This window comes from Podarcis vaucheri, assembly GCF_965113315.1.
Source record: "Podarcis vaucheri genome assembly, chromosome: 8".
NCBI lineage: Eukaryota > Metazoa > Chordata > Lepidosauria > Squamata > Lacertidae > Podarcis > Podarcis vaucheri.
Genome location: NC_138766.1, coordinates 5,919,001 through 5,940,545, shown reverse-complemented (window position 1 = coordinate 5,940,545; position 21,545 = coordinate 5,919,001). Strand labels below are relative to the sequence as shown.

General features: G+C 46.5%; 1 protein-coding gene across 3 annotated transcripts in view; it reads right to left on the bottom strand.

Moving 5' to 3' along the window:
* SLC4A9 (solute carrier family 4 member 9) overlaps positions 1–13,651 on the bottom strand; it is a 39,555-nt gene extending 25,904 nt beyond the window's left edge. For 2 of the 3 annotated variants that reach the window (XR_014222978.1, XM_082236062.1), the window contains exons 1-10: positions 12,625–13,651; positions 7,973–8,133; positions 7,271–7,420; positions 6,798–6,859; positions 5,210–5,367; positions 3,752–3,839; positions 2,763–2,917; positions 1,640–1,756; positions 1,241–1,415; positions 855–988 (exon numbers count right to left, since the gene is read on the bottom strand). Coding sequence is in view for 1 of the 3 variants with exons in the window: in XM_082236062.1 (XP_082092188.1) it covers positions 855–988; positions 1,241–1,415; positions 1,640–1,756; positions 2,763–2,917; positions 3,752–3,839; positions 5,210–5,367; positions 6,798–6,859; positions 7,271–7,420; positions 7,973–8,133; positions 12,625–12,953 (1,529 nt within the window). In the remaining 2 variants the exon portion in view is untranslated. The remainder of the gene's footprint in view (positions 1–854; positions 989–1,240; positions 1,416–1,639; positions 1,757–2,762; positions 2,918–3,751; positions 3,840–5,209; positions 5,368–6,797; positions 6,860–7,270; positions 7,421–7,972; positions 8,134–12,624) is intronic. The other variant, XR_014222979.1, reaches the window with a different exon arrangement.
* Positions 13,652–21,545: the final 7,894 nt, after the last annotated feature.

The window sequence follows — 21,545 nt, the reverse complement described above, 5'->3', positions numbered from 1 at the left end:
CGGCCGCAACATCTGGGGGTTAGGGTTAGGGGGCGCAAATCCACGGGTTAGGGGGCGCAAATTACTTGCCTTGCCCCGGGTGCTGACAACCCACGCTACGCCACTGCTTTGCACCAGGAGACAAGCCCTTTGCTTTCATCCAGTGATAGCCTGCTTGCACTTGATCAGCTGAGGCCTCCTGCATGATCCTTTTTATGTTGGGAAGTTAAGCTAGGCTGACTTTCTTACTGGGCTTGACATGCTGAACCGTGCTCTGTAAATGCTTTGACACATTTCCCAATAACAGTGAACATCCTGCTATGGAACTTTGTTACAATGCAATTATGGCTGCAAAACACTTTTATGTACAAACAAGGAAGGATCCATTATCACCAACAATGGAAGAACAGCTGTTAAAACTGACTGACTTAGCTGGGATGGCAAAAATGACATGCTTTCAGAGGAAAGTCATTGTTAACGTTTGTTAAAGATTGGAAACTTCTCATAGACTTTTTGCATGAAAAGAGAATGAAGTAATGATATCTGGATTTGAGGACTGAAGATAATGTTTGTTTATAGAAAGTGGCTTTATGAGATGTAATATTGGATTGGACAAAGTGAATATTGTTTTTATATCGTGGACAGATGAATAATCAGAAATTCTTTATTTTCTTAATCTTATTTTTCTATCCTTTTTTTAAAACCTCTTTTCTTTAATTTTTAATTTTTCTTTCTCTATTCCTTTCTCTCCCTCCTCTCTCTTGAATATATTCAACCTCTCTTGAATAACCCCGTCATTCAGGGTCATAAGCAAGGACAGCTCCGACAGCTTGCTTCCAGCACGAACACTTGCCGATATGAGGGGTCTTACTTACTTGCTGAAGGAGAAAAGAAGCCGCTCAAAGACCAGGACAGGCCCCGTGCTGCTTAGGATGGTGAGTGGCTGGCCAGCAAACAGGCAGAAAAAGGCTCCAGCAAAAGCAGTTCCCAGGAAACTCTCCAGCACACCCTGAATCGCAGGAAGAAGCACATGGCTCTGGTTGGTTAAGTGGCCAACCCCCGTCTAACTGCTGCAGTTGGGCTGGTGGGCATGAGATCCCCCGCTCCTGTGCAGCAACCAAGGAGTGCCAGAGCTGCATTCCCTTCTCCCCCCCCCCCAGTGTGCCTGTGCAGGTTGCTGTGGCAACATGAGGCGGGGGAGCAGAGGTGTTGGGAACCACAGAACGCATGTGGGCATTGCCAGCAGGACTCTTGCTCAGACCTGCATGTTGTCTGTCGCATCTCCCAGCATCCCTCCAAAGGTGATAGCGTTGGTGACTGTGGCCAGGTAGATGTACAGGATGGCTGAAAGGCACTGGATGTTGAGGGCATCATAGAAATCGCTGCAGTACCAGCGGGCTTTTCTCTGGATATCCTTCACTAACCCTCCAAATAGTCTGCAGGAGGGAGAAAAGGAGAGACTTCCTTAATCCCGGGTTTCTAATTTGCTGCATGTGGTTATTTTGGTCTCCCCTGCCCCTTTTCCCACCTCCCACTCCAGGCCAGTGCTGCAACGATGCACAGCTGGCCTTGCTCCAGCCCTGTACCTGTGAGCCTCCCCACTCCAGAGGCCTGGCGGGAAGCCCCTGCCTACAGTCCCCCTCCCTGCCCTGAGTTTTACCTTCCGGTCCTCTTCAGCTCTTCACTGACGTGCTGGTGCCCATGGGCATGACGCTCGTCCGCGGCAGACAAGTGCCCACTCGCGTGAGGATTCCACTCGCGGAAGTGCAAGGCGATCCTAAGAATGCAAGGGGCACCTTTCAGGATAGAGGCATTCTGGTTTGCAAAGAAGCAGCATTCTGCTGGGGGCCGTCAATCCTCCACTCTCCTCTCTATTCCTATCTGCCACTGACAGGCTCCAGTGGCTTGTACGGAAGATGCAGTGATACGTCCTCCATATGCCTCATGGCACAATACCCAGAGAAATAATGGGCAGCCTCATATCTGATCATAGAACTGTAGAGTTGGAAGGGAGCCCAAGGGTAAATCTAGTCCACCCCCTGCAGTGCAGGAATCATTGATGCAGCCCACATGTTAGCAGTGATGGCAGCAGCATTACTGCAGGTTCGTGCCTTGCCCCCATCCTACCTCTATTTTTTAAAAAAACAACCAAAGCATAAAGGTAGCGCATACAGCAGGCATAGGCAAACTCAGCCCTCCAGGTGTTTTGGGGCTACAACTCCCATCATCCCTAGCTAACAGGACTAGTGGTCAGGGATGATGGGAACTGTAGTCTCAAAACATCTGGGGGTCAAGTTTGCCTATGCCTGGCACACAGCTTTGAAGTAGTTTGGTTACAGGAAACAATGGAACTGTGTGGCAGAACAGGCAGCCAGGATGCCCTCCAGCAAAGAAGCAAATAAAAACAGAACACACACAAGACCTGATGGCTGGAGGAACAGGGATTGTGTTGCCTGGCAGTGTCACAAATGGAGTGGAACAGGCACCTGAGCCTGCAACATTTGCATGCCTTGGGCCAGAGAGGCTGGCAAGGACCAGAATTTCCCAGCAATGAGATATAGAGGATGTTCACAGTAGTGGCTTGAAACACTGCGAGGTAATTTGCCACCCCCTTATTTTTTTATCATCTTTTAAAAATTATTTTGAACATTTCATCCAAAACATAGATTCCAGAGCAGTGTACACGAATATAATCAAATATCTCTACAATATTAAAAAATTAGCTAAAGGGATCTAAGAATCAGCAACTTTCTTTCCTGTTCCCAGCTCCTCTTTGCACATACCTCTTCTGTGGTGAAGGCAAGCATTTTGGGGGGGCAATTCGAGTGGTTGGGTCCCATTTGCCCGGGGGCAGGACAGTCAGTTCATCCAGAAACTCATCAATTCCTGCAGTGAGATCTTCTGCGTCTCTTGCTTTCCGGGCAACCCTCTGGAAAAGCTGGAAAGGAATGGTATTAGTCCCAGCTCTGCCTGCTTACAGGAAAGACAAATCACGCATTCCGGGAAAGTGCAAGGGCTTGTGGTGGTTTTGGTTGCCTGCATGCAGCAAAACAGACTTATGACCTTACACAATCTAAAATGTCAAGAAAACTGTTCACCCTTAAACGGAGGAAATTATGGACAATTCAGCCATTTGCTGTGTCAATGATAGAGCATTAAGGGGCTTACTGGGGCCAAAGTATCATCACAACTATAAAGTTACATGTTTTAATCATTAATTTTGCAGCTGGAAAATAAGTCACTAATGCATAATGCAGCTCCTTTCTAGCCTACGTAATAATTTGAAGTTTTCCTACATTATATACATTATATTTTCTACATTAAAAATGCTCTGGGGAGTTCTTTTTATTAGTTTAGAGCAGATTTGCTATTGTTCTTTGCTACTTCCAGAAGCCAATTGCCCCCTCCAAGACACATCAGTTTGAAACAGAAGGCAGGGCTATATGAGGTTTGCTCAGTCATACAATAGTCCTTTCACAAAGAATATGGACAAACTATGTTCACAATACATTTCATGATAATTATGATAGGGTTCTGAAAAATATTGACAGCCCATTAAAAAGTTTGAACTGGTGGCAACCTTACCTAGCAATCCAAGACCTGTTCCTCCCTGGGCAATTAGAAGATTGACTTTAGGGGTGCTAATCACCCGTTGACTTCTCCAGCCTTTAGCACCATCACGCTATGCCAGAACTGCAGTGTGCGGCACCTTCCCTAATTTTATGGCAGTGGTAGCAGATCTTTGCACCTCCCAGCCAGAACCCAAACTCACCTCATCTGTCAGGAGAGTAGCCACAGCCCTGCCGATTTCATGGTAGGCCTTCACTTTGGCTCTGGGGCCCAGGAGGATAAAGAGGAACCTAGACAGAGTCACAGCAATGTCAAGAGTGGGGTCAAAGATGAGCCCATTTCCCTCCTTTCAAAGCAAGCAGCTCACTGAGGCCTCAATCCTAAACTCAGCACAAATTGCTCAGGCGCTTTATTCCTCACACTACTAAGGAAGCTCTCAGGCTGATCTTCTACTGTGCTGCAACACGTTTGATACAGCGGTCAGAGTGAGAAAACGGTGACTCATTAGGCCATCTGGAACAGGTGACCTGAGGAACCAGTTAGGCTTGTCTCTGTAGGACTGATGCTCTAGACTGGGGTCCTCAGTCTGGACAACTCTTTCCTCTGTTTGCTTGACCTGAAAGCTGACCACCAGGCCACCTGCCAATGTTCCTTCCATCTCTGGTTCTCTTCAAACTTACCAGCCCGCTCAGGAACCAGCCTGTCTTAACTTGCCTCTAGCCCTATGGATCTTGGTTTACCAGCACCCCCAGGTGTAGTCTGGCTCAGGGTTTGGCCAAGGACCGACAGAAGAAGATAGAATCCTGCCTAACTGAGAATTCACCAAACCAGAGATAGCTTTCCAAGTGTGCTGGACTACAACTTCCATCAGTCCTAGCTGGCATGGCCTCTGTTTGAGGTTGATGGAAGTTGTAGTCCAACAACACATGGAGGCACCATATTGGCTATCCCTGCCCTAAGTTGTGTGGGACTGGCTGCCATCATGCCGTGAGCGTAACTGGAAGGAGCAAGATGGCGGCCACTGAAATGGAACAAATTATTTCTCAAAAGAATGGGGAGAAAGAAACACCACAGCAATGACTTGCCACTGAGCATACTCTCCACAGTCCTGGCAAATACGGGATCTGGTCAGGATTGACTGCTGTTCACAGCCTTAGCATTGAATAGATTGAGAATATTTCAGAATGACCTGAAGTGTGGCCTTGTTGAAGCCAGTTAAGCAATTTAAATGGTTTCCCACCACCTCAGCCCCTCAGGTGTTGCCGTGCCATGGGGCAACAGTGCATTGAAGCACAGCTATCCAGGCGTAGGTCAGCTGGCTGATGACACCTGATAATCTCTTGCCCACTATATCTTCAGGAGGTAGCACCCAGCTAGCTACCCAGGTGTAGGGTTGCCATATTTTGAAGAGCAAAAAAGAGGACACATTTGCTGACTTCTTTTAACTATGGATTGCTATGATGACTCTACCAATGAAAAAGAGGATGTGTCCTGGAAAAAGAGGACCTTTGGCAATCCACAACTACACCCATCTAGTTGTGTATCAGAACACGGACAACTGCAATAATTTCCTATGCCAAGAACTGCAGGACACCCCTTTCACTCTAGCATCTACAGAGGAAACTTTGCTGTCCTGACCTGCTCCCTCTTTGCTTCTTACCTGCTGGGGAAGGCGACTTCTGCTAAGCTCCCAAGAAGCACTGGTTCCTGCAGACGCACAAAAGCAACAAAAGGTTTCTCCAGGAAGCTGGCTTCTCCTACAAGAATGTTGGCCACTTCAGTCCCAGCTGGAATCTTCTTCTTAAAGTGATTATTAAGCTGCAGTGAGAGAAAAATCTAGGGTTGGTGATCCATAGCTCAGAAAGCAACGGTAAGGTGACAGAACATGTGCTGTGGACCATACAGAGGAGAGAGGGAGACCTCAACAACCGTTAACTCTTTTTTGGGGAGTGCCCAAACTAGGGAAGTTGATGGTGACTGCTGCACATTTCATTGATCCAAAATAAAAGCATCACCTGGGAGGTTTCTCAGTCTCAATGGTACAGCCAACCATTCTGAACACTGCCAGGAAGATATCCCAAATCAGAGGTCATTCTAGTGATGTATATCTTCACTCACAATGAAGCCAGGCAAGGGCTACTGGGTACCCATGCATTTCACAACTAGGCCAAATTGCACACAAACTAAGAAACAAACATTTCTTTAAAACAAACATTTTACTCAGCTGACAAAAACCAGTGAAATCCGCGCTAAAGCAGCCTGGCATAAGTGGCTCTCTGCCACGGTTAGGAAGGGCCTAAGCAAGTGCAAGACTGCCCTGCCCTGGCAAGCGAGGGCACTGCAAAGAGGTTCACTTTCCCCTTGCAGTCCCAGAGTCACTGGCAATGGCAATCTTGGCTGGATTGTGCTAGGAAGACTGTGCAAACCTAAAGTTCTGCTTTGCCCCTGAATTCCTTCTGCAAAATACTGACAGACTGGAAGAACACTCCTTCTGTTTAGTCGTGTCTGACTCTTCATGACCCCATGGACCAGAGCATGCCAGGCACTCCTGTCTTCCACTGCCTCCCGCAGTTTGGTCAAACTCATGCTGGTAAAAAGCAATGCTTTTTTTGTAGAAAAAATGTGCCAGAACTCACTTCAGTTGCCAACTCAGACGCCAACATTGACACCATCTTGAAACTAAAGTCACGTGACAAGATGTCGGGCTACACTATCTTATAGGATGGTTCATACTGTGTCCCCACATTCCTTCACTCATTAAAGGGGAGCAAGGCGCTGTGTTCCGGCATGTTCTGCCAGGGAAAAAGCCCTGGTTCCAGGGATGGGAAAATCAGGTGTTACTGGTCCTCTGAATGCTACTGAACTACAGCTCACAGCTGCCCCCATCCTTGACCGTTGACCATGGAAGTTGGGGCTGGTGGGAGCTGGAGTCCAACGACATCTGGAGAGCCACATCTCCCACCCCTAACTCTAACCGAAGGATACTTGCTTCTTTCGTGTTCCTTAACGTAAAGGGCATCCCTCCCTGAATGAAACCCCATCCAAACTTCAGAGCTGAGAGCTAGAAGCAGGTATGGTCTTTCAAAGCTATGAGGAGCTGATTGGACAGAATTTAAAAAGGGGTCCTGTGTGGAGATGTTTTCACACCAGGAAAGAGTCCTTGTAAAGGACCCGAGTGTCTTTGTAAAGAGGCCTTTGAGGCCTTTGCAACCTTCCCTCTCTCCCTACATGCACTGCACATTACTTACCTGTTCCTTTAGGGGCACCTCTGAGACCTCACCCACCAGATCTGAGCGGCTGTTAGCTTTGTCTGAAACAGAAATTAAAAACCAAAACCAAAATAGAGAAAGCCCCATGACACTTCTAAACACAATTCCATCGAAAGACTACACACAGGAGCATGCAGTCATTCCTACACACATGCAGTCATTCCTCCTGGGATTAGTGTTTAAATGTACTCCTAATCATAAATAAGTCATACTGAGTTGAATAAAAGAAGGCAATCTTTAGTTTATAGGTAAAGATAAACCTATAAACTAAAGATTGCCTTCTTTTATCTGTACAATGCCTAATAAAGGTTTGATTTCAAATAGTTTATAGGTAAGTGGATTTCTGGTGCCACCACCTGAACAGTGTTCTACACACTGGTTGCCTGTTTGCTGTAGCATGGAGTTAAAGAGCAAGGGATGGGACCCAGAGGGACAGAGCAAGGACTACTTACCGGAGCAGGAGGCCACACCCATCTCCACCAGCATCCTCAGCTGAGATTTGGTGATGTGGTGCTGAGGCTTGAGGAGCAGGACATACATGAGCTTCTTTGAGAGCTCTGGCCTGAGGGCATGGTTCTCTATTTGGGTTCCAATCACCTTTTCTTGAACACAAAATAAACACAAAGTGAGTCCTCTCAAAATAAGGGCTCCCCCCTCTCCTTTGCTGTAAACATTTATAATCTTTGGCATCTACTGAAGAAGCCTTTTTATATTTTAATTTTTTTAAAAAAACTGCCTTACTAGAAAAGCTGAAGAACCTTAATATAAATCACCATCATGCAAATAAAGAGCAGTTTTCCAATGACATGGAAATGAATCTGTCCAGAAGGATTTCCATACAAACCACCCATTATTGACTCTTCTGATAATCAGGGAGTCCATCAGTTAGGGTGGTCCCCTTTATAAGTTGCTGAAATTCTCCCTTCTACACAATGGAGGGTGGAGGTAGGGAACAGAATGTAGGCCACTGGGAAGTGAAATGAGGAAAGAACAGACAGTGGTGTTTACCTGAAAGCAAAATATGTTACAGTGACCAATTAACAAGCCGGAGTTGGCAATAATAACACTAAAGGAGTTGCAACGCCACTCGTACTTGACTAATGAGGGGCAGGTTTCTCTGAACACGCAGGGATCTATGCACACTTCCCACATACCAAGTATTTGCTTAAAATTGCGAGCTTCCAAATCCAGCAGGACAGCTCCTCTCTTTATACATGTCCGTAGCTCAAACAGGCTGTGAAGGGAGAGAGTTGTCACGTGAGGCTTGCTCCAGCGTTCTCCTCCATCTTCCACTTTCTCTTCAAACTTTATCCACCTCAATTGGAAAAAAGTGAAGGCCACATCTGAGATCCTTGTGCATGCAAAATTTCTATTTCCTAAGCCACGACCACATGGCTTCACCAGAATGTCTTATTTAATTTTCAAGTGACAAGATTTTGACTCTTGCACTTAAGGAGGAAAACATAAGAAATGACAGCTCTAGGATAATTAAAACTAGTCAGGATGAAGACATGAGGAGTTTGGTTTTTAAAAAAATCAAAACCGAAACTTATTCCCCCCAGGTTGTGGTCCTGACAAATATCACCTTGAAGTGTGTCTCTGCCATGAGGAAAGATGCCACTGCCAGGATTACAGTGCAGGAGCAAAGGGTTAAAGAAAACACTCTTCCACCCTCCATGGTCCTGATTTTAAAATGAATAAATACATAAACAAACAAACAAACAGAATGAATCACGCACACTGGCAGCCCACACGTGAATGTCCAAATTGGCGCTTTGGGGAAAGCGCGGGAGCATTGTTCCCTCAGCAGGTTTTTACTCTTCTCATGGTTGTTTGCTGGTGATATGCATGTAAGGGAATCCAACCCTGATCTGCGGAGAACCTTGCAGTGCATCAGCTACTGGCCTCCTTATCAGGCCTCAGCAGGAGCCAAACTCCAGGTAAGAGACAGGTAGAGTCCATGATTACATGTCACCCTGCTGGCAGAAGTTGCGTGGGGCGGACCGCAATTTTCACTGATTTCCCCTCCCCCCCACAGCTCTCTGTGGCTGAAAACAGTAGGAGAGGCACCATAGAGGACTACAGGGAAGGATGAACTGCTAAAAGGCACCCTTCTCTCCACACACGTCTGCTAGCAGGAGCATCCTGTGAGTGGAACTCCCGCTAGCAGAAGCCTGCTTGGGACTGAAGCCAATTCCTTCTGCAGTCTTATCAACTCATCACTTAGGATTTATCTTGGCTGCGCTCCCTACAAACAGGGAATAACAGGGCAGCCAAAACTATTTTTGGCAAACTGGTCTCTTTTTTAATTTTCAAGGGCTCCACAAATGCTTACATAATGCCTTTTTGCCAGGCACCGGTATGTGTAGCAACTTAGAAACCATGTTGTTCAATGGAACATCAGTGGATGTTTTCAGAGTAGGGCGGGCATGAAACAGTCTATTTTTGGGTTGCGAACTGCCCTGGGATCTACAGATGAAGTAAATAATAATAATAATAATAATAATAATAATAATAATAATAATATACCAAAAATTCATGAAGTTGACTCTCTAATCTGAGTAGAAACAGATATTTGTAGAAATGTGAAACCTTATCAAACCTAATTCTATTTCATTTAGCGATTTCCTTGCCATTTCACTGTTTGTATTTGACCACCCAAGAGGAGTATTCAAAGGGTGCTTGCCTAGGGCATTGGCCAGTAAGGAAGGAATATTGTGCAAAGCTGGTGGCTTGCATTCTCTGGTTGCCTAGGCAACACAGGAGGCAGCGGCTGTCTTGGATCCATGTTGGGCACAGTTACCCTGCCCAAATGAACCAGGCCACACAAACCTCCCAAAATGCTCATTTTGCTCCCAGAGGCCACTTCACACTTTTGGAAGTGGGTCAGATTATAAAAAGCCTTTCCTCCAGCCTGGGATGGTCTCTCCAGGGACATATGCCTGTCGCTGAGTCCAATCCCTTTTAGTTTTTTCCACCATAAGCAAAATGTTGTACAGTATTGCATTTTTGCGTGCAGATGTGTATTTTGCAAAAAATAAAATAAAAATAAAATCCTGTTGTTGGTATACAACCTCAGCACAAACGCATGAGGCCATGAATGGCTGAGTGCTGACAGCTCTTATAAGGAAGCAAAGTTGTTCTCCAGAAATAGGTCAGAGTGACATGATGAACTGATCTCTCAGGGCACCGCATGATAAATCAGGGGTCCAAAGGGCAACCAAGCTGCCTGGCTGTCAGACAGCTTAAGGTGGCCACGCACTCCCTGACTTGCATGCATTCACTAGGACAGCACAGCCCCTGTGTCCTCGGCCTTTCTCAGCCTTGGGTCCTCAGACGTTGTTGGATTACAACTCCCATCATCGCTAACTAGCGGGACCCTAGCTAGGCTGAGAAAGGCTGTCCTGTGTGCATACAACCCTATGCCCTGTCTGCTTATTTAGGACATTTTTATACCACCCATCCTCAACATTTACCGTATTTCAAGGCTAAAGGCTTGTCTTTGTGTAGAGAACGTACAGGTACTTGGGGGAGGGCATTTAGAAAGGGACTTGCTGCTGTGATCCTGCCCCATATGCTCATTCACTGCAATATCATCTGATGCTGAGTTCACTAGCAGAAGCAGGCAGGTATAGCTCGCTAAGGTCCCTGAGTGCAGTTTTTCCCCTCCCATATGCAGTTGCCAACTTATTATTATTATTATTATTATTATTATTATACTGCAGAGTGCCCACATAAACCTCCATCTAAGGTGAACAGCGATTGCATAGGCTAAATACAGCTAAATACCCTCTACTGTCTCTATATAGGGTCCGCATAGATCACATGGTATAGGCTACAACTGTGACGAAATCAGAAAGTTTGAAATAATATATATGTCTCACACCAGGCAACTCAGGAAAGTGAGCCAAGCCAACACTACATATCAACACACATATATGCATAACACAGTCGAGAAATTAAGCATATAGGAAACAGTTATCCATTTTTCAGAGTAAAAACAGTCCCAGAGACAATGAGTGAACCTCAGGTGGAGAACTCACAACACATGCAGGTGGGTAACTCAAAGAAGCAAGCCAAGCCACAAACTACAAGTCAAGTTACATGAATGAATTCTGTAAAGGAATTAATCATGTAAAAGACATCCTTCCAGAAAAGGTTATAAATAAATAGGGGAGCACCCCTCCCCCCACAGATGATCGCTACTTGCAATCTTCAAAAAGCAGAGATCTACTTCTGTACCTGAGCCTGTGATTGCTCCATGCAGAAAGGTGAGAGGGCAGAGGCTACCGGTACAGATTGCAACTATCAGTTGAGATGAACAGTGAGAAAGAGGAGGAAGGAATGTGGTCAAGAGTGGACCATTTCTGAAATCTCTCTCAAGTGTCCCCTCAACAACATTTACATGAAATTCCATGAATTTTAATGTGATGGCTATATGATGAGCATGAGGAGAAAGAATTCTATGACAAATCCCAGGATATTCTACCACTATGTTCACTCACACACTCTTAAATGACACACGTATTGTCATCAAAGACAAATTCTTGGACATTTCAAAAGGGTTGCAAAATATTTTTGAAGAGCAAAAAATATCACTTAAACAAGATGTGATGATTCCCTACTCAAGGAGCCATTCACAGCTATGTGTTCTCCTTTAAAAATGAGTATTTTTATCATGCATCATCAGTAAGACTTCTTGCTGAAAGTGTGTGATGCCAAACTTTTCAATGACAACAATAATACTTTGCACATTTGCAACACTTTTTTGCTCGCTCAAACCACTTTACACATATGAAAAGAGCCTCGCTACACTGGGAGGCAGTGTGGCTTAGTGGCTAGAGTGTCAGACTAGGACCTGGGAGGCAAAGGTTCAAGCCCCACTTGGCCACTGGATGACCTTGGAGCCAGTCACTGCCTGGGGGTTAAATGAGGGAGGCAGAGTACCACGTACACCACCTTGAGCTCCTTTGAGAAAAAAGGTGGGATGTAGATGCATTAGCTATGGAGCTATTGGGAGTGGCATGCCTAGTTAATTTGTTTATGAACTGATATTTCACCTGTTGTTAACCACTGTGCTTTACCCACCACAGTGTGCTGCTGCCATGCGTTGCCCACGCTTCAGGATGAGAACATGGCAAGCAACATTGCCTGCGAGATTATTGTGTCTGGTGTAGCCTCTGCCAAATATTTCAGCTTTTCTCTGTGTTTTCTGCTATGAGTCTCCCCAAACCCTCCCTCATCTTACCTTGGCATTTGCCAAGAAGCCAGGATTAACGGTGGAGCATTGCCCTGAGTGTGAATGATGCCTTCTACTCAAACTTGTTTTAGGCACAAGTGAAGAGGCTGACTTTTAATATCGGGGTTTTAATATTTGAAACAGGCAAGGTTGAATTTGTGGCATTTGAAAGGTGGACAACCCCACCCGATTATTCACCAGGAGAAATGACTTGATGAGAGACCCTAGCCTACTTCCAGCTGCCAAAAGAGCAGCATGAGGAGGAAGATTTCCCCCCCCCAACTGCCCCCCAAAATCACTTCCCCAGTGGGGGCCATGGGCTGGTCAGAGTGCCCCCAGCCAGGCAGATTGAAGCATCCAAGTGTATGAAGCTTCCTGGCCCATCTAGACCAGAATTTGCACACTTTGACACCTGGCAGCTCCCTAGGAACTCAGGCAGGCTGAAGTCTTTCCCATTCCTGCTGGAAAGCCGCTTAACCGAAAGCCCTGCAGACTGAACCTGAGGAATTCTGCATGCAGAGCATGTGTTCTGCCACAAAGTCCAGCCTTGAGTGAGCAGCCACCTACCTGGCGGTTTGCCTCCATTCCAGTCCTTCAGGGGTACTGAAGAGCTCGGACAGCTGTATAAATAGCACTGGGCAATTTGCGCCTTCATTCTCCTCCACCTCCTCCTCCTCCTCCAGTTTCAGCATAAGGCTCACTCTCTCTGCTGCTGGTGAGATGCTGGAGGTGAAGATACTTCTCCCAACCGCTTGGCAGATGACCACAGAAGTTCTGCTGGGGGGCTCCTGCTCTCCTCCATTGCTGTTGCTCGTCCCCTCAGCTTGCAGAGACAGGCCGTCTTTCCTTTCAGCTGGACAACCGTCGCTTGCACCCAGGGCGCTTGCTTTGGACATCCTGAGCCTGGGCAAACCTTCAGCACACCTCTTCCCTCCTTGGCAAAGCCTCTGAGCCCAGCAGAGCAGGAACTGAGCAGACCCAAGACATCCTGCCTTTTTAAGAGCCGAAAGCCGGTTCAGGTCAGAGAAAGGCAAGTGGATGGGAGCACCGCCCAAAACAATATTATCAGGGAGAAAAACTCTTGCCCTGCAGATACCGGCTGGAACTCACTGGGGCAGCTCCATTCTGCCCACCTGATCGCATGGAAGGGGGCTTGTTTACAAGGGTGTACTATTTGAAGCCTTGGGCTGGCCATCCTGGGAAGTGGAGAAATCTGAGACAAGAAAAGTGTTGAGGTGGGGGAAGGAGGAGAAACCTGACACATCTGAACCTTTGATGGGGTGGAAGCTGGAAGGATTTGCAGAAATTGGAGTAGAAAAATTAAGGCTCTCTTGACCTAACCCAACTCCATAGTCCCCCATGTGGAGGAGATATAGGCACCTGCAAGGGGATATGAAACCTGTGACTTCCCAAACATAGATTTTGTGTGTCTCTTGAGTTGCGCCAGGGCCAAAACAGTGACCTTCCTGCCCTTTCTCATGGTCATTCAGGCAACAGATGATTCTTATTCTTATTTTAAAAGATCAGCAACTTTAAAAGAGTTCAGCAGGAAACCTCTAAAAGACCCCAGTTTATATTTACCTGCAAATTGCCTTGAAGTCAACATCCTTCTTTTGTTAACTTTAACAATGACCATTGCACGTTATGCCTATTGAATAAATGTATCCACCTATGAATAAATTAATATATGAACTGTGCAAGTTTATTGGCCTCCTGAGTTTTCAATGCTTCAGCACAAATACCGTGAGCACTTTGCAATTCTAGTTTTATCCAAGACAAAGTCCTGATCGGGCACACGGTTATGAATGATTAAAAGAAGAGAAATGCTTGTGAATTGAGGCATTTGTAGCTGGAGGCATATATGTGACTCTGTTTGGGGATGCTTTTTGTTTGTTTTTCTGTATGGCTCTGAAGCGCTCCTCCCCCATCTAGCCACGATTTTGGACGTGAGCATGGAATGCGGGAACAGGCCAGGGTTGTTTCAACATGATGTGATTAATGGGAACTGCTAAATGAGTCGTCCATGTTTTTGGCATGAGCAATAAATAGTGCACCTACCAGTCAGAGAAGGATTCCTTCTTGGAGGGAAAGGCCTCTGACTCCTCCTTTTTACCCACAATAAATCCCCCTCCTCCCACCCACCCTGCTCTGTAAAAGGCAGCCTCTCTCCATACACTGAGAGAAAAACCTGCTCTTTCGTGATAAACAGTAACAAACAGCAATCAGCAGAAAACCCAGTTGCTGTTTCCTCCGATTCAGTGCTAAACTGCAAGCTATCCTGGGAGACAACAGAGGGGCAAACAGAAGTGTAGATAAGCCTTAAGAGCACCAGGGGGGCTGTGGCCCCATCAGTCTCAGCCAGCCTGGCCCGTGGTCAGGAGTGATGGGGGCCGCAATCCAGCACCCTCTGGAGGGCCACACGTTCCCCATTCCTGCATGAAAAAGAACTGGCCACAGTGGCGCAGAAGAACAACCACTGAATTTCCCCGAGAGAGCACAGTCTTTTCTTTAACCCTCCCAATTCTGTGTGAATCACTCTGGACATTTATTGGTAAAAGAGTAGCAGGATGAGGATGATAAATATACCCATTTTAAAAGGCTCTTGGAGCCCCAGACACAGGACCCCGCCTTGTGACCATCTGAGCAAGATCCATGTTGCCCAAGACTAAGCAATACTGAGACCCCCACTCTAATACTTCCAAAAGGTGGCCTGCAGACATTTGTTGTCTGCTACATTTGAAGAGCTACATGCCCACGTTGGAATTTATTTCAACATGTCAAACGTTGACCTTGTGGTGATCTATTTCCTAGGATTTGACTGATGACTTTGGGAGTCTTCTCTCTAAGTAAAGCAAGAGAAGCAGGGGAGTCGCTGAGCTGATGATGACCTCTGCTCAACTGCACAGGAATGTGGGGCCAGCCCCTCTTCTGTGTTGGTAAACATCCAGGTAAACACCTGAGCAGTCTTGAGCAATGCACTGGGAGCAGATCCCAAGCGGGAGACATCTTGCCAGGCAGGCCTGTGACGTTGCGTCAGCTGCGGAAAATACAAGGAAGCCCAACACACATTCAGTCCTTCCTGCTGGGCATAAATGAGCATTTTGGGCTCTGTTGCTGTGACACAGATTGCAACATCGGTGGCTAATAAACTGATCACACACACAGACGAGAGAGAGAGAGAGAGAGAGAGAGAGAGAGAGAACTGGTGAAATGTCAAACAGGTATTCAGCTTCCGTGTCTTGCAAAACAGTGTCTGTTCACCAGATCCAGGGTTTATGATTAGTACTTCAAACCACGAAGGAGAAAGCCCTTGCCTACCTTCTACAGAAACGCTTGCAGAGTAAACAGTGAGTTGTACTGGCTGCTGGGAGAGTGAAAAGGGGCCCAGCGCAGAGAGAAGCTATTGATTTGGCTGACTCCTGCAGCCCTGAAAGCCTTTCGCTGTTCTGAGGTGCCGTCAGTAAAATAATCCCTGCATCGCTGGGGGTTGAACTGGATGACCCCTTGAGTCCTTTCTAACTCAACAATTCTACGATACTATGATACAGATACCTTCTCTCTTCAAAATATCCATTATCAAGATCGGAGCTTGGAGGGGTGCTACTTTCATTGGAAGGAATCCCAATACAATCCGCACCCCCACTATAATCCTGATAATTATATTTTAACACCCCCCCCAAAAAAAAAACTCCAGCCATTGTCTTTTTAAAAATCTACATATTAAAGATGCATTAGACATCATATCTAATTTGACCCTTAGTTTCTTGAGGAAGCAAAATTGTGATAGTCAACATGTATAAACTCTTGGATGAAGTTGTGATGCATCATTAAACTGGTAACTTATACATGTGAATCTGTGAAGAGCCTCCCTTGAAGAAGGTTTCCATTAGGATTTCCAAGGGGTGTTTGTTTGTTTGTTTGTTTAAAAAACCTCGACACCTATCTATGCAGAATTAGTTTGCTTTTCTAGCTTCTAATGCGATTTTTACATATTTTCTTCCAGTGTCCTTTGAATTTCTGAGTGACCACCCAAAGCAGCCTTGGGAATTGTAGGGGTTGCAGTGGGGAATCAGAGAAAGGCTAAGGCCTGTTTGCAGGATGGGAGCGCAATGCACAAGTGGGTGACACAGCTGGATGTGTTTTAACCCTGAGGGTGCGGTGACCTTTGTTTTTGTTACGTTTGTGTTGCCTTTTATTTTATTATGTTTTATTTTGCATTCAAATTTTCTTCATCTTTATTTATTGTGAGGGAACTGGGCAGCGTACAAATGCTGCAGACAAATAAAAGAAAAACAACTGTACATTTTATTGACATTCCGAAAAGAATTATTTACACATAATACAGTTTTGACTTGTTGTCCCTGGTTATTCACGCTGTTTCTTAATCTCTGATTTCAGAGACAACGTAATAGTTACTTTCCTGTTGGGGTAAACAGGTGGGAGTGGGGCCCCAGCCACGCCTTGGCCTGCCAGCAACACAGGTTGCAAGAGAGCTGAGTCACCGGCTCCCAGCCATGAGGCAGCCTCTCTGCTTCCTGAAAGGCACTGAGAGCTCAGCACATAAGAAAAACCTTTCTGTCCCACACACCTGAGCTCACACAGAGTCCTCCAGGTCGCAGGCTGCTGCCCTTTGCCCTTGCATCCTCCACGAGTTGGGTGGGAAGTGGCTGCATGCACATTTCCAGCTTTAAAGCGCATTCAAGGCACACGCCTCACCGCCCAGAACTCTGGGCCCTGTGGTTTACGCCTCAACCAGTCACAATTCCCAGCAGCCCCTAGCAAACCACCGTGTCCAGGATTACTTGGGGGGTGGGATATGTGCTTTGAATGTGCTTTAATGGTGTAGTGCAGGGGTCTGCAACCCGCGGCTCCGGAGCCGCATGTGGCTCTTTTACACCTTTGCCGCGGCTCCGGGGCGGATACTAGCGAGGGGAGGAGGCGCATTGTGCGCCCCGACACTCCCCACTGTGGCGGGCGCTGTACTGGCTGTGACGTCGCATGGGGGCGGTGCGTGCGTTAGTCACGCACCGTCCCGACGTCACCTTCCCGCCCGCCCGCTACATTGTAAGGGGCATGTACGCTGGTCACTGCATTGAAAGGGGGCATGTACGCTGGTCACTGTTTTGAAGGGGAGTGAAGAACACACACACAAAAAAAAGGTAACTTGTTAATTTAACGCTTATTTCTATGAGGAGGAGTAATTCTGAGGGGTCAAACAAAGAAATAATAAAAAAGTGACAAAAAAGTTATTTTTATAATGACGAGTTTTGCGGCTCCCAGTTTTTTTTCCCTTTGGAAACGGGTCCAAGTGGTTGCAGACCCCTGGTGTAGTGTGTACATGGAGAAAGTGGTGAGCCTCTTCTACTCCTGTAGGCTCTCTGCATGATTTGTAACCCAGGGAAGCTCGCCCAAGTAGAACAGCCTCCTCATTGCAGACACCAGATGGGACAGATGAGTGCAGTGACATATCATCTTCCAGCTACCATGTACTCATGCAACATGGGAGCAGAGCGGTGCAGACACTAGAGGGAGGGGATTCTCAGCACTTGCAAGATCAGGGAAGTTGCTGCTCAGCGTGGCCCTGTTCTTGCATTGAGCTGTCCCAAGAGGCCTCTTGCTAGCAGGGGTGTAGCTAACTGCTCTAGCACCCGGAGTGGCAGGGGCAGGGCGATCTGCCCAAGGGGATGGTGAGGCGATCCGTGCACAGGGGTGTCGCACAGTGCATTGCAACAGGGGCGGGGGGAAGGTGTGCCATGGCAATTTGCCCAGGGGGGCAGTGTGGCAAGCTGCCCACAGAGTCCGCCCGGTGGACGCAAGCCCCACTGCCGTTTCGGGCAGTGTGGGGCTCGAGCCACCATGTCACTCCCAGGAGAGACACGTGGCTCGGGTGTGCTGCAGGCCAGGCCCCACAGTAAGTGCTACCCCCCACGATGTGCCATTTTGTCACCCCCTCAGTGATGACACCTGGGGCGGACTGCACCCCCTGCACCCCTCTTCCTACGCCCCCACTTGCTAGGCTTTGTTTCAGTTGCAGACAAAATAGCTAAGTCAAAAGCTTCATGGAAATGGCTTTATTTGATTAGGTGTTTGAATGAAGAAAAGCTCCTCTTTCCTAAAGGACATGACATCACTTTCTGCGAGGCCAAAGGATAGCCTTTTAAAATGCGGAGAGCATCCTGTCAAATAAGCAGCATTTGTTAGTCCAAGCACTGAGAAGCACCACATATGATCCGACTTACTAGTGAACGGGATGGATCTACTATGAAACTGATAAAGCTTAAGCTTCAAGGCCCCTCATCCTGGATTGGCCCTAGAAGTAATTTTTGTCTAACTTGGTTTTAAAAAATTGGTCTAGCAGACCCCATTTGAGTGGCATGACTCAAGCTGTTTTATTTTTTGTTGTATATATTTCAACAATCCCAAAGTTTGAGAGCTAGTAGCAGAGATGTTGTAAAAGTGTGGTGACGTGTTGTGGGACACCCCCATTGAAGAAGATAACAGTGGCTACCCAGACCTTGTTGCTGGTTGCAAAGGGGCCCCCATGGCAGTTCAAGTTTCAGAGGCCCCCAAATGTAGGTCCGCCACTGTTAGTGAAGGAGATGAGTCCTTCATGTCACTGCAAATTCTGCCCCACTTGTTCCTTTCTGCCAGTATGTCCATGTTTTTCAGGACTGCCCAGGGCTTTGTCAGGATGCTATGAGGCATTGCTGGGTCTGTTTGTTATTTGACACCAATCACAACACACCTGCAGAGAAAGGCAGAGAAAACAAGTGGTCCTAGGCTAGCCCTACAGGTTTCTACAAAGGAGTAGCATAAGCCACTTTTGTGTATACAGTGCAAATAATTTTGCATGCATCAAAACAGGAGGTGTTTGGACTGTAAGCAGGTGCACCTCCATGAATGGGAGATAAGGAAGCAGGTGGAAAGTCTCCGGCAAGTGCAACAAAGGGTTTCATGTTTTAAGTGAGAGAATACTGGGATGGGCACAGTGTGGTTGATATATCATCTACCAAAAATAAATTCTGTTCTTCCTTACAGAAAAGCAGTATATGTTGCCTAGAGTTTACAAAAATGCATACAACTAAATGTATGTGAACTTAGCCAGCTGATAACTATATCATGTCTGAAGAATTCACACAGCGTGAAACTGATCCCAGCAGTTTCCATGTTGGGGGTAGCCTGATTCTAATGTGATGTATATTGTCTTCTTTGACAGGAGGATCAATCCTGAATTGTCTCTTGACCTCTCACTTGGATTCCCCAAAGTGGTCTGGTTTTTGATCTCAGCAATTTGTTTTTGTCCCGATATAACATAACTCCTGGCTGCCCTAAAAATCAGGCCTGAACATGGGGCTCATTCTTCTCTTGATTTGTCCTGGATGTCCCCTTTCCCCTCTTCCTCCAAGCCACAGGTAGGGAAACTGTGGTGCTCCAGATGCTGTTCCTATCATCCCTGAACATATCAAATGTTGAGGTTGATGGAAGTTGGGAGTCCAACACTATATGGAGGGTCATAAGCTTCACATCCCTGGATTAAGCATTCACTGTGCTGAGTTACTCACCACAGACAAGCACGAGTTGATGGAGAGCTTTCGCTGTTGGTTTTTCTGCTTGTCAAGCAACTCTTAAAGATGACAAAAGTTGTGCCCCCAAAGGAACTGGTCAGCTCATGTGGCTAGTTCACAACTCACAGGTTCAAACATGGCTTGACGTGGATTGAAAGAAATCCAGTTTGCAGTCATGTGAAATGGGTGTTTGATTGTCTCAAATAGCCTGGAAAATGTCCACTTTTTAACAGTCACCCCCGCCTCAGCTGTGGAAAGTTCTTTCTAGAGAGATTCACCTGGGGCCTCATTTCATGTCTTTTTTGAACTACACAACACAATGAATGTCCCATGGGACCACATTCATCCAGTGCTTTACCAACTGCACTGGCTCCCGGTGGAGTTCAGGGTCAGGTTTAAGGTGCTAGTTTGGACCTTTAAAGCCCTATGTGGCCTAGGACCCTTGTACCTACAGGACCGCCTCTCCTGGTATGCCCCGCGGAGGACCTTAAGGTCCACAAATAACAACACTTTGGAGGTCCCGAGTTGCAAGGTGGTTAGATTGATCTCAACTAGGGCCAGGGCTTTTTCAGTACTGGCCCCGACTTGATGAAACGCTCTGTCACAAGAGACTAGGGCCTTGCGGGACTTAACATCTTTCTGCAGGGCCTGTAAGACAGAGCTGTTCCGCCTGGCCTTTGGTTTGGACTCAATCTGACCCTTATGTTTTCCCTCCTCTTACAGTTTTGATCCATGGGCTACTTTTAAAATGAGGCTGCATTTTAAATTACATTTTAACCTGTATTTTAAATTGTTGTTTTCCCCCCTGTTATGTTTTTATTGTAATTTTACTGGTGTTAGCCGCTCTGAGCCCGGCTCTGGCCGGGGAGGGTGTGGTATTATTATTATTATTATTAATAATAATAATAATAATAATAAAAATAAACAACCCTTTTATTTTCCCAGACCTTTACGCTTTCTGTTGTGGTTTTAGCACACTTGTTTAGCTGTGGGGAATGCCAATCGTTTTTTGTTTTGGTCCAACGGATCATTATTATGCTGTTTGAATGTCTTGAGTTCTATTTTAAAGTGATTTGTTTGTGTGGTGGAAGGCAGATATGTCAAATGAGACGGGGCCGCCCCTCTCCTTCCACGAGAAGGCAATGCCTCGCTTCCTTGCCTGCCTCGTCCTGTATCTTTACTTGGCTATTCCTCCCTTGGCAGAAGCTAGTCAAACCAAGAATGGAACTGGCACTCCTGGCTAGCTCCTTCTCTTCATCCTGGTAGGTTTGTGCACCTGACTGGCAGCTGATGCCAAGGTACGTCCATCGCAGAATGGGATGACAACAGATGGTTTTTCTCTCCCGGGTCTTTGGTTGAGATTCCCGCATTACAAGGGGCTGGACTCCAACTTTGCAATTCTATGGATGCTCAGTGGGGCAAGTTCCCTGTTGGGAGTTGGGTTTTGGCAGCCACAACACCATTCTTCTCCTTCCCATTTGCACAGACTGTGGTATTTTGATGATGATGATGATAATTAATAATAATAATAATAATAATAATAATAATAATAATAATATATTATTTATACCCCGCCCATCTGGCTGGGTTTCCCCAGCCACTCTGGGCGGCTTCCAAAAGAATATTAAAATACTGTGATACATCAAACATTAAAAGCTTCCCTAAACAGGGCTGCCTTCAGATGTCTTCTAAAAGTCTGGTAGTTGTTGTTCTCTTTGACATCTGGTGGGAGGGCGTTCCACAGGGAGGGCGCCACTACCGAGAAGGCCCTCTGCCTGGTTCCCTGTAACTTGGCTTCTTGATTCCCCAAGTTATTTGACTGATTTAAGTCACTAGATCCAAACGGAGGTGATGCTGTCTTATTTTCCCCTAGCCTGACCCTCTGGTACAAGAGGGAATGTAGCCAGATTGTTTATACCAACA